The following is a 15834-nucleotide window of genomic DNA, read 5'->3' as shown; positions in this document are numbered from 1 at the left end:
AAGCACAATTTGCAAGGGCTGGCTGCTGGCTGATGCCCGCTAGCTGCTGTGTTATGAAGCTGGCCAGCACTGAATATGCAGCAAACAAGGGCAGCCTGGGGAGGCAGGAAAACACATCATCATTGTCGCGCATCATAGTCGTCATTTTATCACCTTCTTTCCAGTTTGGAGGGAATGTTGTCACAGTTTCTACCCTGGTACAAAGAAATTTGCGAGGGGGCAAAGGGGGGGGACACACACACGCTCGGTGTGCCCCCCTGCTTCTTTCCATACAGAATGACATACTGTCTGAAAACGTTTCTGAAACTCGGTCACTCTCATTGTGTCTATAGGGCGAGTCGCAACGCTATGAAGCTGTTCAAGCCGTCTACAACTACACCTAGTACTGCGGTGTACTAAAGTCACAGTAGAGCACCGTTTTGTATGCCAGTACCATGCGACTCTGCTGCCAGTGACTGAGCACGTGTTATTGGGCAAGTTGGTTATACATGATTACATCGAAGGCGCCAAATAAAACAATGGACAAAGGAAGGCAATACGGGACAACCATGTAGGCGCGCCTACGTGCTTGTCCCACGTCGCCTTCCTTTGTCCGTTGTTTTATTTGGCGCCTTCGTTGTAAGCCAGTCACTGAATTATGGCTGCCTGAGCCACAGGATGAATTACCACATTGTCATGTCAACGGTGTCAGAATTGTGGAACAGAATAGTGTAAAGGTGTCAGAAATTTCCGCCCTTTTCGTCATTAGTCATTAGAGGACAACGAGTGGCAGTGCCATGAAACTGTTCAAATAATCAAGTATGTCCAGATTACTGTTCCACAACACCACCTACTGTAACGAACACCATCATTACCTCACTGGCAGTCCATAATTTTTCTACACGATCATGAGGGCAGGAGATACAAAATGACCTTTCTCAATGCCATTTCCTTTGTTCCCACATGTGTGCGTAAAGTGGACCTAAAACCCACGAAAAGTTAGGTAGAGGCATTTGATTCAAATTTTTTGAAGCAATTATAAGGAGTAGGTACTAATCGTCTCTAGTTCCCCTGCACGCAATACGCCCCTCACACAATATACCGCGTACAGTACTCCCCGTACAATAGTGCCCCTTACAATAGTGCCCCGTACAATAGTGCCCCGTACAATAGTGCCCCGTACAATAGTGCCCCGTAGAACAGTGCCCCGTAGAACAGTGCCCCACACAACACTGCACCATACAAATTATGCACGTCTTCCAGGCCACCAAGCATGTGGTGGGGAACTTACCTTTGAATGGACTCTCCAGGTAAGTTTTCCATGCCTTTCCCATCTCAGGACAACCATTCCACGGCTCTTCAGGAGCGAACACGAGACGTCCCTTAGACGCTTAGAGACGAGAGAGAAGTTATTTAGGCTGAAAGCATCCAGAAAGCCAGCTATGTGCTGCAGAACCTGAAATTAAACAGAAAATGAGCTTGATGTGAGAAATGCTTCAACATTGCATACAGCGAAAGCTCTCCCTCACATCAGTCATGACCTGGGGCTGTACTATGCCAATTCTGATCCCCATGGAGGTTGTGCCAAGGAATGCACATTAAAAAATCAGACTATGGGGTTTTAACGTCCCTGAACTACTCAGCTGGTTATGAGGCACACGGTAGTGGGAGGCTCTAAATTATATTTCAACCACCTGGGGTTCTCAAATGTGAACCCAATGTATGGTACACAAGTGTTTTTGCATTCCGCCACCATCAGAATACTGCCACTAATGTACCACCATGGCTGTAATTGAACCCGCAACCTCAAGTTAAGCTACACAATGCCCTAGCCACCAGGCTACCATGACAAGTTGGGTCGTTTATTGTTCATAACTGAGGAATAAAAAAAAACCAGGGCTGGGCAGAGATACTCAGAAAGGTATTCCAGAATACAGATATCGAAATACATGTACTGGAAGCCTAAAATACAGATACTGAGGTATATTTGTCTTTGACGTAACGGGATATTTCGGAGATATTTCGCAAAGTAAGGAAAAGTATCCCGGAACACAAATAGAACAATACAGATACAAGAATACAGATAATGGAATACTTTTTTATTTCAGGGATGTTGATGCTCCGCGAAGACACTTATTAGGTGCTGCATAATATTGTGAATAATTTTGCAGCGCATTGAATGTTGCAGCGTTAGTTGCACTTTTAAGCAAACAGCAGCGTCTCAAATAGGCTGTCTTCTGACAGCGTCGGTTCGGCCTCAACACAAGACTCGCGAATGAGACTGGGCGATTACTCTCTCGTGATAGCATGCGCTTTCTTTTTCTTGATATTTTGGTTTCTCGCCTCTCGGCAGCATGTTGAAAGTTCCTCGGCACTCACCACGTGCATGCAAAGTGCCGATCTACGTCTCGCTCATGGTCTCTCTATGCCGTGTTGCTGAGTTTTTCGCTGCTGTAATCATGACAGTCAATGGAAAAAGCAATGACACGTGCTGCAAACACGTCAGCCCATTTTCGACAAAAAAAGAGAAAGTAACAAGATACCCATGTCCTGCACAGTATCGAAATATAATCGATACATCATAGAATTATTTCACTGCTGAGATACAAATACATTTTTCAAATGTATCTCGATAAAGAATTACAGATACTCAAAAGTATCTCTAAGATACTCTTGTATCGCGATACTGCCCAGCCCTGAAAAAAAAAAGTCGTTTGCATTTGACTTCATGGAAAAAAAGCCAGTAGCCCATCCCTAAAAAAAAAGGGTCTTACTTCAAAAGGGAAGTCTAAGAATGCTTGGCCACTGGATGATGCGGCATCACCAGATTCCCCATCAAGAGGAGGGGAGTCCAAGAAAGCTAGGGCACTGGATGTCACGCCATCACCAGATTCACCACAAGTGCCGTTGGTATGAGAGTGCCCGTTGGGTAGGCAAGATTGTGCCCTGCAAGGAGAAAGCCCCCCGCATATGTTTTTTTAAACAGTGTAGGTGTGTGCTCATAATGCAGATAAACAGTTGTAATAAAGTAATAAAGTGATAAGGTGATTTTGTGATATCCTACCGCAAAATATGCACATAGAGCTGTACTCTCACACCCTAGATTGCCTAACTAAAATTACATTAAGAACCAACTTGTATACTATAAATATCTCATACAAAACATGAATTACACGCGTCTAGAAACCACTAATATACTGGAAAGCGGCCACAAATACTAACAACATAGGTATCAAAAAAGCTTATGACACGGACGTGTATGTTCACAAAGGCGCATCAAAACTATACTATTGCACAGAAAAATGCCCTCAAAAGCTGAAAGAGAACAGTAAATAAAAAAATATATTGTGAAGTGTAACACAGAAGAATCGAAATGGCCAAAGATCACATATTGTCAATTACGTCCTAACTGCATTCAATTTTATATTCAATTCCTCCCAAATGAAACTAGCCACTAATTGCCACATCAAGGGACTCACGATATCAAAGTCCTAGCTTCCAGCAACAAAAAGGCCAGTGTGAATCAAAACAGTATACTAAACAGTTTTTTTTTTTTTTTTTACTTGTGTTGTGTGGCTCCAATGCTACCAACAAGAACACTCAAGCATGCTGACACCAGCACTGTGCTCTTCTTAGCATGCCTGTTTGATGACAGCTACCTGTATATTTCAAAGCAAACAGCCTCTTTTGCCCATTATTGTGGTTGGTCAGCACTACGTGGATGGTGCTCAGTAGTAGGTGGTCGCACTCGGCAGTGGAAGCGTTAGTTTTTTCACTCGTTCGGGCTATTCACTTACATTGAAAATCGTCGTCAATGAATTCAGCACACTATTCTTTTTAATGCCCCTGCCCAGTAAAACCAGAAATAAGGGTCGCTTAAAGGACTTCACGTTCCGATTTCACTTTAGGCTTATGGGGCATGGTCAGGGTCATGTCAACTTAATTTCAGTGTGTGTTGCGCAGAAAAAAAGGAGCAGCGGCAGAATGTGGCGAAAGTTGTCTAAGCTATAGCGACGACGGACTCCATGTATCTGGGAACGTAGCGCTACCATGGTGGACCACTGGCTCTCACGTATTCCGGAGCAGCTGGGAAGGCATTGAAAAAATACAGAAAGCTACGCCTGGGTGCTGGACACCGTCAAGTTGCGCAGTACTACTAAAGGGATACTAAAGAGAAAAATGATTTGAGATGTATTTAAAAATCAACACCTTGCCAAACCAAGAAAGCCATTTTTACCATCAGAAGAGGCTTAGTAAGACCCAAGAAATAAAGAAGGAGGTCAATGACGTCTTAAGCGCTCACACCAGCTCGCTGTAACATCATGGATTTTAACAACTCCTGGAGCCTAGTTAATTTTTTTATTGGTAAAAATGGAATCGCATTTTATTCCAAACGAGCCAGACACTGAGCTTGGCAAGTTTCAGGAACACGCACTGAGCCACGATAGCCACAAGGCGAAAAAAACCTTTCAAATGCGTGACAATACAGTGATGGGGCAGTGCTGCGGTTTTGGAGCATAATTTGAATAACTGAACTTTGACCTTCATTTTCTCTGCTGATAATCTACCTATTACCATGAAAATCACAAAAAACAAGGTTTTTAAAGGTTGCTTTATCAGTCTAAACTGATTTAATGCTTCGTTTCAATGGCTCGTATCAATTTGCCGTCTTGTCGGTTCCGACTGGCCCACAGGGCAGCTACTCTCTCTCAAATCAGCTCAAAATCCCCAAGATGGCAGAATGTGACAATGTCCAGAGTAACACCCTTAAAACACATGTCCGAAATCATGGGGAAAGACAAAGCCTAAATGTGCGCCTTAATCCAAGCGCGCAGGCGTTCTTGCACTTCGTCCCCATAAAAATGCAGCCACCGCAGCCAGGATCAAACTTGCGACCTCGACCTCAGCAGTGCAACGTTATAGCCACTGGGCGGCTACTGTGATAGGTGCACCTGGTTTTGTCAAGTAATAAGCACAACTCACCCTTTATCTGCATCGGCCTTTACATTCGGCTTAGATTCCTCCACTGCTGATGGGAAGGCAAGTCCACAGTTCTCCAGCACTTTAATGTTAGTGGCTGATGTGCCGCTTGGATTGTTGGAGCACCTTTTGAAGCAAAACAAAATTGCAATTTGGAGCAGGACCCTAGCTTTTGGAGCAGAAACTTACTGCCCTGGAGCAAACAAAACCCTACATGTAATCCATAAGAAAATAATGCGTTCAGGTTTTGTTACTTGTTACACAAATATCCAAGTTGTCTTCTTTTTCCCCCGTTTCTGTTCATAACCATTTCCATGCTTCAATTACCAAACAGTTAATTTCCCTGTATACTTTCCTTGCCTTCATTATTTGTTGGTTTCACAAGGTGTTTAGTAAAATCAAGTGGCTGGATTCCCTTAATGTTCTCACCTATGATGATAAATTTCCAAATTTGTAGATGTGGTTACACACCGTTAATGTTCCCCAATCTTGGGATGTACAGGTTCTGCCTTCACACAACAGAAAGCCTTTTTGCCATTAAAATTTCAACAGTACAAAAATTACAACAAGGTCGTAAAGTGAGCTCTTAACTCTACTGGGATTCTGGCCACTGGGAGCTGCGATGTTATCAAATTCACCAGACAGAAACAGTTTCTGAGAAACAGGCTGAACCATAGGGAGCGGTTTCTCACGCAGCTACTGTTTTAACATGCGTGCCCACAGAAATTGTGCCGGCACCAGTTTCTGGCACAACTCACCCTTTGTCTGCATCACCCTCTCCACTTTGCTTTGCTTCCTTCACCGCTGATGGAAAAGCAAGTCCAAAGGACTCCAGTACCTCACTGTAGACGAGTTGAGATCCAGACGGTGAAGGATGAAACATTCGCCTTGAGAAGCTGCAGCCATATTGGGCCAACGGACATCTGTGCTCAAGCCAGCCGTTGAGGCCACAGTGTATGTCCCTGTGGACATTCTGATAATGCCAAGCATATTCATCGCGACGAAAGACCTGAAACACACAACAGGACATGCTGAAGTGAAGTACATTTTGCTCGAGTCCAAAGGGGCTTCAATAGATAACTTACTGAGCATTAACAAAAGAGTTTTAATTTGTTCATATAAACACATTGCCCTTTATGGAACACCAGGTTAATGGAGAATTAATTGTGCGCAACCTGGTCGGTGGTGCCACCTGGTTGCACAGGGTGTGACCATATTCTACTTAGCTGCTGGTGCAAAACACTGACAGCTATGTATTCGCCAGCATGCAGCCTTTTTTTTTACTTTTGTTTGACGAGAACACTCATGTAATGTAAAAAATATTCTAAAGTTGTTGGTTGAACAAAGCATCACCATTAGAAACATCACCAACATTTGCTTCTTCAATGCCCTTGACCGATACTGCCTTCATTCTATGGGCATCAGCGTTAAAACTCGAGCGAGTCACTTTAAGGAAGCCCACTACCCAGATGCACTTTTAGCGATTGCGCACCATCTTCCCATGCGTTTAGTGCTGGATGATGCGCAATCTTAGTTTGGAGACGCATTGAAGCCAGAGGCAGATAAAACATTCACTCCCCACTGCCGCCGACACACAATCGCCCATGAGAGTGGAATGGATGCGAAAGCATGGCTGGCTTCACTTCATTCGTGTCGCCACTGTGAGCATGTCATCGACACACCCCGAAACCGCACCTTTTGTCACCGATTCTCAAATTCAACAAAACAATTTTTTTTTCACGTTCAAGTTTGCTTTTTCCCATTGCCCAATAATTTGAAAAATTTGCAGCCCCTTCTGTGTAAAAAAAAATTTGATCACCTACTGTACTTATTTGCACAAAAGGCCAAATTTCAATACAATGAAATATATATATAACAAAATAAACTGTCGTTTTTATTGATCTTGTCATACATGTATTGAGGTTTAACTGTAGTTGGTATTCCTATTTTTTCTTCTCGAGGACACTGTTTTTTTTGTGTGTGTGTGTGTGTGTGTGCTGCATGCGTCCTGGTATGTGCGTCTTAGGGTCTTTCTAGTAATAGTAGCCAGATAACCTAACGGCCGAAATGGGAGCTACGGTGGCCTGGAAACAATGCTTTGGCGGCAGAACACATCTGGCACGCCTGTGTTCTTAAGTGCAAGCATCTCTACCACGTTTATGCACAGCTACCAGTACACACCTATTGCCTATCCTCATTCTCACACACAAATCAACTCATGAATCACAACAATGCTCTGTTGTGGTGTTCCGACTGAAACGTAATTAAATTTCAAGGAAACACTTCTGTATGAGCACCTCTTTTTTTACCCTATATGCTTAGAACCATTTCGTGGCGAACCACTAACCATTATTTCATATTTTTTCATTCAGGTTCTGTTCGAGTTCGCGCACATTCTAAGAATAATGGTTCGGGTTCAGGTTCAGTTCCAGCTAGAATTACACCTGGGTACGGTTTTGGTTTCCAGTTCAAGTTCGGTTCAGTACCCTTATTCGTCGGCGCATGCATGATGCCACACTTGTATAGTTAGTAGGCCAATGTTTACTGCAACTCATATAGATGATAAAACTATGCAAACAATGGTCATCGTTCGCATAGTAAAAAGAAAGACAGGCAAGCAGATCAGACACAGCAAACCCAACTTTGGGCTCTGAACTGCTGTCACCACCGAGTGAGCAAAAACACCCACCTGGCAGCAAGAAAACGTGTAGACCTTGTCCGGCTTCAGCTGGTACCGTGTCAGGAACTCGACGCACAGCTCAACATTCAGGCCAACACCGTGCTTCGCCGCAAAGCACGCACCGGCTGCTCGCATGAGCCTGAAGTCCACGTCCCCGCGATTCGTCTTCTCCTCCTCCCTAGCCTTGACGCAGGATGTCTCGCACACGTGGTTCACATACCCGTTCAACCTACCCGTGGCATGACTATCTACACCATCGCTGCTGTTGGTGCAGTTGCCACCATTGTACAAGCACCAGGCGTTGCCAGTGGTCCCAAGGCCCCTCTGCAACGAAAGTTGGTCACAATGCCATATGAAAGCTCCTTGAACAAGATTTGCACTGAAATGGGGAGTCAAAACAGTTATTCTAGAAGCAGCAAAGAAAGTCATCTATATATTTCTTGGCTGCTAACATTCTGCATTGAGAAAGAGGGAAGAGCAAGAAAAATAATGCAGAGGCCAACCACAACGAAGTTTTAGACCACATAAAATTATGCAGAAACCATCAACGATAATTGTCAATGTAAGCGAATAGTCCGAACTAGAAAACGAGCGAGCCACAGTATCCCTTCGTCTGCTTCCCCCCCCCCCCTCCACTCCTTGCCGCCCATCCTCAAAACATGGTTGCCTGAGAGCAAGCACTCTTTTCCCTCGAATTCCTGGAGTTCTTTGACGGAAGCTACACACAGTGAACATGTCCACTTCTTGCCCTCCTTAATGTGCCGGCATCAACGCTATCAGTATTCGGTGAAACGCTCGGCTTCACCTGCGGTGTATTTCTCGCGGGCGAAAACCCACTTCAAATTCTTGACATGCAACAAACGAGCGAACAAATGACAGCTTCCTCTCCTCCTCTCTCTGGTTCCTTCCTGCCGCTCACATGCCCAAGATCACATGCTTGCCTGAGAAGACTTCCCCTCACCTTGTCACGACGAATGAGCAAGCGAGCTAATGAGCAACAGTGTGCTCCCCTCCACTTTTCTTTCCTGGCCATCTTTGAAACTCGGTTGCCCGAGAGCACGCCCCTTTCCCTCAGCGCATTTACTCACCTTCCCTCCCCTAAGTCTGACCACCATCGTACCAACTATCTGCCTACCACGAAAACGGCCAAAGGAGTCAAATTAAGCTATCTGCTTTAAAACGCCTTGCATCTGACAAGTATATTAAAGCCACTCAGTTTCATGAACCCACCCCTCCTCACAAATTGGTTGCTCGAGAGCAAGCCCCCTTTCCCTTGGTGCATTTCCTCATCCTTCCCTCAAGTCCAACCAACGACATACCAACCACAGACGTACCGCGAAAATGTCCTAAAGGTTCAAAGAAAGCCATTCAATTTAAAAATTTAGCCCAGTTTCTGACAAGTGTATTTAATGCCATTTGGCATCATGAAGCAACAAATAGTAGGTGAGAAAGTAGAAGACCAACACTTGGCTTTCAAGATCACACGCGCCCTCTCCAGATGTAAATTATTTCATAAAAACCCACTATTTTGCCATCCAGCTACACCAAAAGATTAATGCAGGTGTGGGGTACGCCACAGACTCTCTGGGACTCCTAGTACACGGTGGAATGGACTAGTTCACAAACCCAGTCAGTGCTGCATCTGAAGACAATCAGCAAGCCTACACAGCGTTTACTTAAAAGTCAAAGAGTGTGCACCATGTCGCCCCATAACACCAGGTGCCCGATATTTTTTATAAAGACATGTTCGTAACACTGTAACACATATTTTTGTGATATCCTGTTTTGATACCCAGTTTTGGTTTTGAATGGTTATGACCACCAGCGCCAATCCGCGCCCAATGCTGTAAGTGTACCCTGCCGTGTTCCCTTTCCCCTCCCTGGAATAAACTCATTCTTTGCCTGGTGCCTGACTTGAGCAGTCCGGCTCTTCTTTTACGGCCCTTCGTGCCCCGGCCATTAGACCTCACGCCGTGGGCCCCACGTCTGGCCACCTCGTCAAAGTCTACTACAAAGTGGCGACGAGGATCAATGCTCCCATGCCGTTTTGCTGCCGCGGACGCCGGTTCCTGCCCGCACGCTGTTAGCGTTCCACTTGTGCAATGTCCAGCTGCCCAGCGTGTTCCGTCGCCATTCGCATACTACAAACTGGCGACGAGGTAAACCTCTGATTCTGCTTGCTGCTTGCCTCTGCCATTCTACTACTGCTCCTATACGGCTTACGGCATGCAAGATGCTACAGCTACTTCTACTTCTGCTCCGTCTACCTCAACTCCCCCATCTTTGTTCTCGGTGCCCAGCATGGCATTCGCACACCCCCTGCCGCCTTTCCTTGCATTACCCGGTACTCCTACAGTACCGTGGCCGACTTGGAAGCATTCTTTTTTGCATGTTTCTCCAGGTGACCAGATGCGAGGCACTACAAGACGAGAGGAAGGCCATTTTACTCAGTAATTTAGGCTTTGAGGAGCAGCATCTCTACTACGACCTGGCATCGCAGATGGACCTGACAGCAGCAACATTCGAAGATATTCTTCACATCATCGATCGACCTTATGAACAAAGCACAAATACCTTGGTAAATCATATCTTCAGGAACAGAAAACACTACCCGGGGGAATCTCCCAGCACTTCGTCACCGCATTTCAAAGGCTAGCACCTGCTTGTGCGTTCGGCGCTTGGCCCAACGAGTCTCTTCGTGACGAAATCTTGCAAGGCATTGCATCAGAAAAAATACGAGAAAGGCTACTCTACGAAGGACCTTCCCTCACGCTCAAGAAGTACATGGAAATCGGACGAAACATGAACCAGGTTCACAAGGAACGGTTCGCCCATCCATCGCGTGTCAACGCAACGCCAAGATGGCATCAACAACCATCGCCTTTCTTGCCCAGGTGCACAAGAAGGTGGTCCCCACCACCCTTCTCCCTCCAACCAGCAGGTTCAAGATGGCACCCAACGGCATGGCAGAAAGTCGTGATCTGGGAAGGCCGAGCCCGGCCCAAACTTCGCGAAGCCAGTGAAGACATCGCAATCCATTGCTACCAGTGTGGTTCACCTTGCCACATCGCATCCGATCCAGGCTGTCCAGCCAAGCATGTTACCTGCCATGCGTGCGGAAAAGTGGGACATTACGCCACAGTTTGCCGTTCGAGGAACCGAATGCATCGACAGTCCCCTGTTCCAGCTCAGCTTGTTTCCTCTACCGCTGAGACAGAATTGGCTACTACAGCCTCATCTGTGCTGACAATTCAAGCACCAAATTTCCGTCCGGCAATAATTTACGCTGAAGTCCTCATTGCGACACTCAAAATGCATGTGAATACAGGAGCTACAGTGTCACTAATGAACAGCTCCATGTACGAAGAACATTTCAAGGATTTTCTCTTGTTTCCTTTGAGTCTTCAACCCAAGAATTATTCGCAGCAAGAAACATTGCATTCAGGACATCTTTCTGTGCTCCTCAAGTACCGCAACAAGGCTGCAGTAGGGACATTTCGTGTCACGAACTAAGGCACTTTTCTGGGCCTAGACGCCATTCAAGCTTTGGGCATCGACATTCAAGGGTCTTTGCTCACATGTCCACAAGTATCAAGAATTCTAGCTGACCCAAGCATTCAGCTTTCGTCTCTATCGCACAACACTCCAACAGAGTTCGCCCATCTGTTCTCAGGACAATTCTATTGCTTGTGCAGAACCGGCACGACACCTCCTGCACAAACACTACACTACCTTTCTGACGAGTGCAGGGAATGCTGTGAACTCATCCTGCACGAAGCCTGCACTGAGTGAAACGAATGGCAATGTGCAGATGCCACTGTGTTCAACTAGTGAAACAAATAGCGAAGTGCCGCACCCCGTGAACTAGTTCAGAAAGTGCAGGCAAATTGAATGGACCCACTACATTCAAAATGGTTTGACCATTGAGCACAAGATAAGCCCACTACAACCTTCATGAGAATGTGCTAGCCCTCCATTTTGTGATGGCAATGATGCTGCGCTTGACGGTATGCTGTTGCTAACGCCGCGACCGCAGTTCCAGTTTATATTCGATTGAAATGTGCAGTCAATTTTTGGACCCATCTTCTCTGAAGAATGGTACACGTTAGATTTGTGTAAATATGGTACTTATTTCTGTATATATATCATAATATATATATATTATCAGGCAATACCTGATATATATACAGAAACTGGCAAGAAACTGACAAACCACAAATCGGGGTGGGGGAAGAGCCCAAGAAATCTAATGCTTTAAAACTGTGAGCACATTAGGTTTGGGATCTCACCAGAATCCCGTAAGTGGGCTGATCTCAATTTCTCAGCAAGGAAACTAAATCAGGATTATGATGTGGGCTTGTTCATTTCGTTCATCAGGTCAGGGCACGGAGTAAGACATATAGGAGGTGAAACTCCCGTCAGCGCGAGCGAGCGCGGGCGACCAGATAAAGTCACAATTGTTGCATGCGCCGACGCTACCCTATGCAGTGGCGGCACCATGCGGCGCGTCGTAGAAGCCGCAGCAGAAAAAAAAAAAAAAAGCAGCGCCCGGCAGGCGGCTCGGCGGCTCCGGCAGCTCCGGCGCTCACTCCGGCGGCGCCCGCTCAAAGCAGACGACAAGCAGACGACACGGGTGTTTGCTTCAGCGGGCACGCCGTAATCGAACTGCGTAGGTGCGCGCACTCAAGAAAACTGTTTTGTTGCGTGCCCATCAAAAAAAGCAACACGTGTGGCAAACTTCCGCTAATCTTCCTCTTATCGCCAAGCAGCTAGGGCAACTAGTTTTCGCGAGTCTTAAAAAAAAAGAAAAGGAACGGAAACACATGCGCGGCGGCATCCTTCCTAAGCGCACCCCTGTGAGCACTAGAGCGAGAAACAAGCGGTCGCCCTTTGAGCGATTACGAACGAGATAGCCATCAGTTTCGCAAGCGCAGAAAGCCGAAAACCGCCCGCCACGGAGCAAGATAGCCCTGGCTACAACCAGAAGCTACGTATCATCTTATAGCTGTCATGGAAAACGCGTTTTATTTTTTACTCTGCTCAAATGGCTGAAGCGTAGCAGCAGTTGCTCTTCGGGCTACAAGCGGTAAAGAAGCGCGCGAGAGTGCCCTCAGTAGAAGTCAGGCGCGCGCGGCCGAACGGGAGCAACACGCTCGACCGGTTGCCCTGGCAACCGAAACGGCGGTAATTTCTTCCCATGCCGCCAGGTGCCGCCAGCATGAAAATATATCCGCGGGCTTGTGACCTTTTCTGGTCGCCGCAAACAGCGGAGTTTCCACTCCTATATTTCTTGCTCCGTGGGTCAGGGCAAGTTTTTTTAGCACAAGAAAACACAAGGACATCAGGAGGCACACAGGGCACACAGAACATGCAAGTGCCGTCTGTGTCCAAAGCATGCCTCCTCATGTCTTAACGGTTTCTTGCGCTAAAAGAACTTTCCCGGCATGATGAACCAGCAAGGCTACAGGCAGGTCACACACGGTGCTACGTGCCCTGATGGTTTTTTTTGCACTGAGAGACTCGCCTTGGTCGAAAAACAAAAACGCGGCCATGGGAACACTTACAGGTGCTGCAGCCACTGGCATTGCATCGTCCTTGCTGCCCTCTTTGTTTAGCTTCCCACGGTGGCTGCCGTCCCTCAGGGACCGCAGGTCTCGCATGGCCAAGGCATAGTCCAGCTGGAGCTTTCCTGATCGATCGACGCACTGCCGATCGCCAGTTGCATTGCGAAGCCAACCCCACCTGTTCCATTCGGCTGTGCAGTACACAAGGCTCGCAGGGCAGTGCTGCAGATGGGTACCCAGCTGGCTTCGGAGTAGCCACACTGGGCAGCCGTTGACAGCGTTGGCACATGGCACCTTGAGTAAGGAATGAGACAGCGATGACGTCTCCCATGTTTCGACAGGACACGCACATTACAGGTATACTCTGTGCCACAGTCAAAAGGGCACTCCAATTATTTTTTTAGCAAGTCATGAAACTAGGTGACGACTTCGTTGAAGATAACAGACACTAGGAATAGGCAGGCGATGTTGGTCACTCATGCGCCAACAGTGATGACTGGGACACACTCGCCACCAATAAGCAGGCAGCCAGCGCCAACTATTAGAGCCATAGAACCCACGCTTTTTAAGGTAACTTGAAAGTTTTGCATTGCCGGATGTGGAAATAAACTTGGAAGATATTTTGGAAGTCTTGCACAGTCGAAGACCTCCAACAGGACAACTATTGAGGCTGTCATGTCTACAACAGTTTCAGTACTAGTCCCCACTGATTTTACAAGGAAGTTGGTTGCTTTAGATCTTGCCACATCTCCTGTCATGCCGAGGTAGTTCTATACAAAAACGCAGAAATAATTTTAAATAAGGAAACTGGTAAATTGCACCTGAAAAATTATGAGGTTTTACATGCCAAAACCACTTTCTGATTATGAGGCACGCCGTAGTGGAAGACTTTGGAAATTTAGACCACTTGGGGTTCTTTAACATGCACCTAAATCTAAGTACACAGGTGTTTTCGCATTTCACCCCCATTTAAATGTGGCCGCCATGGCGTAAATTGCATCTCAGTGTTGAGGTCGAATCAGCAACCAGCACCACGAGGGAAAAGCGAGCTGCGTGGGTGGAAAACTGGCCAGGTGGCAATCGTAGACAGTATAGTGGACTGACGCAATATTGTTACAGGATGCAGGACTCGTTTCATTCAGCCACACCTTGACAAAATTAGAAAACATTTCACACTTACAGCTACTAACATTTGCTGGCCCTCTCATTCATGCATTTGCACTCGCGTATACCCACTCTCTCCAGCACTTACAAGCACTGACGACTATGGAACAGGTATGAGAGTGGACCCACGAGTAAATTTACCAGCGTACGCATAGTTGCCAGCCTGTGAACTTCAAAATTTCAACAACAAAAGGACAAACCTGCAGACACGATATCAGATGGAAGGATGGCACACACTTTTTCACGTTTGCCTAGAGCACATGCCTTTGAGGGCTACATATGCACTTTATTAACGATGATTTGCATTTAGATGCAGCAAACACAGAATAGCAGAGGCTGACAAGCAACACATTGTTTTTAGATCACAGCGACTTGTTCAGTATCCCCGCTGTTGCCGATTTTGTCTGCCCCAGGAAATTGTCAGAATAAACTGCTACAAGCAGGTACCTCTATGGTGTCTTAACAATGAGTAGACTGCCAAGGGTAAGGCCAGAGACCAACGAACAAAACTTGGTGGGAGTGGAGAGTTCCAGATTAGTTTTGACAAGCTGAGTTTCTTAGTACCTCAATCCCACGAGCAAATTTAGTGACACTATCAGTGAGTGCACTTCGCCTCAGCGATTGTCACTCTGACAGCATGCTGCTACACAGGTAAGAAAACAGTTATTCGCAAACAGACGACTTGCAAAACAGTATGAGCTCGCTTCCGTGCAATGGCCGAAATGCTCGCTACAAAATCTAGTTGGAAAAGCAGGCTCATCTTCACTGTCGTTGTGCTGCAGCAAGCCTCTTCTTGAACTTTACCTAGTTTTCCAGTGCTTTCTCCCCTTTTAGTCATTTTTCTGTGTCAAGTAATGACTGAATAAGACAATATTCTTTTTCTATTCATGGAAAAATAATAAATGGAAAAAACACACTCGCAAAAATTTGTATGCTGGCTGACCAGCAAAGCTGTTTTCCAAGTTCTTAACCTATAATTTCTCATCCGCAGATGAAGTGTAGTCACCCCCAGGGCAGGAAGCAGGAGCACAAAAGCTTTTGAAGAACTATCCAGAGAATTGCATGTCATCATTGTTTCCTCACAACCATCACTTGGCCACTGAGAGGGAATGCATTGTTACCCTTAAATTTTCTTTACTACTGCAGAACCAGAAACATCACAAAGTGGAGTTTAGTGGTGCTAAAGTCTAAGCTGTTGAATGGGAACAATACACTTAGCTGTAGCAACTTGTGGTCAAAAGTATTTTGGTAGAAAAATACCTTTCTCGTACATGCAAAGAATATTTTTGCAAGTGCTCCCTTGATGGCAATCAGCAAATCAGTTGGCTTCTTATTTCAGGCAAAAATGTGATTAAATGGCACAAGCCACGACAAAGTGGCATTGCTCCCAACACCCGACCAACTTATTGCACATTTGGAAGTGAATTGCCGAGAGAGGCGAAGCGTCGGCAGTTTCCATAGGTGGAT

At 46.1% G+C, this 15834-nt stretch overlaps 1 protein-coding gene across 1 annotated transcript in view; it reads right to left on the bottom strand.

Annotated features, from left to right (window-relative positions):
- Positions 1-15834, bottom strand: part of LOC126519825 (F-box only protein 30-like) — a 30644-nt gene that overhangs the window by 12458 nt on the left and 2352 nt on the right. Inside the window, exons 3-8 of the mRNA XM_072285384.1 lie at positions 13204-13497; positions 7649-7963; positions 5718-5968; positions 4963-5085; positions 2754-2925; positions 1271-1435 (exon numbers count right to left, since the gene is read on the bottom strand). Coding sequence (XP_072141485.1) covers positions 1271-1435; positions 2754-2925; positions 4963-5085; positions 5718-5968; positions 7649-7963; positions 13204-13497 — 1320 coding nt within the window. The remainder of the gene's footprint in view (positions 1-1270; positions 1436-2753; positions 2926-4962; positions 5086-5717; positions 5969-7648; positions 7964-13203; positions 13498-15834) is intronic.

Source organism: Dermacentor andersoni, chromosome 11 (assembly GCF_023375885.2).
Source record: "Dermacentor andersoni chromosome 11, qqDerAnde1_hic_scaffold, whole genome shotgun sequence".
In the NCBI taxonomy this organism is placed as follows: Eukaryota; Metazoa; Arthropoda; class Arachnida; order Ixodida; family Ixodidae; genus Dermacentor; species Dermacentor andersoni.
This window is presented reverse-complemented; position numbering and strand designations above follow the sequence as displayed.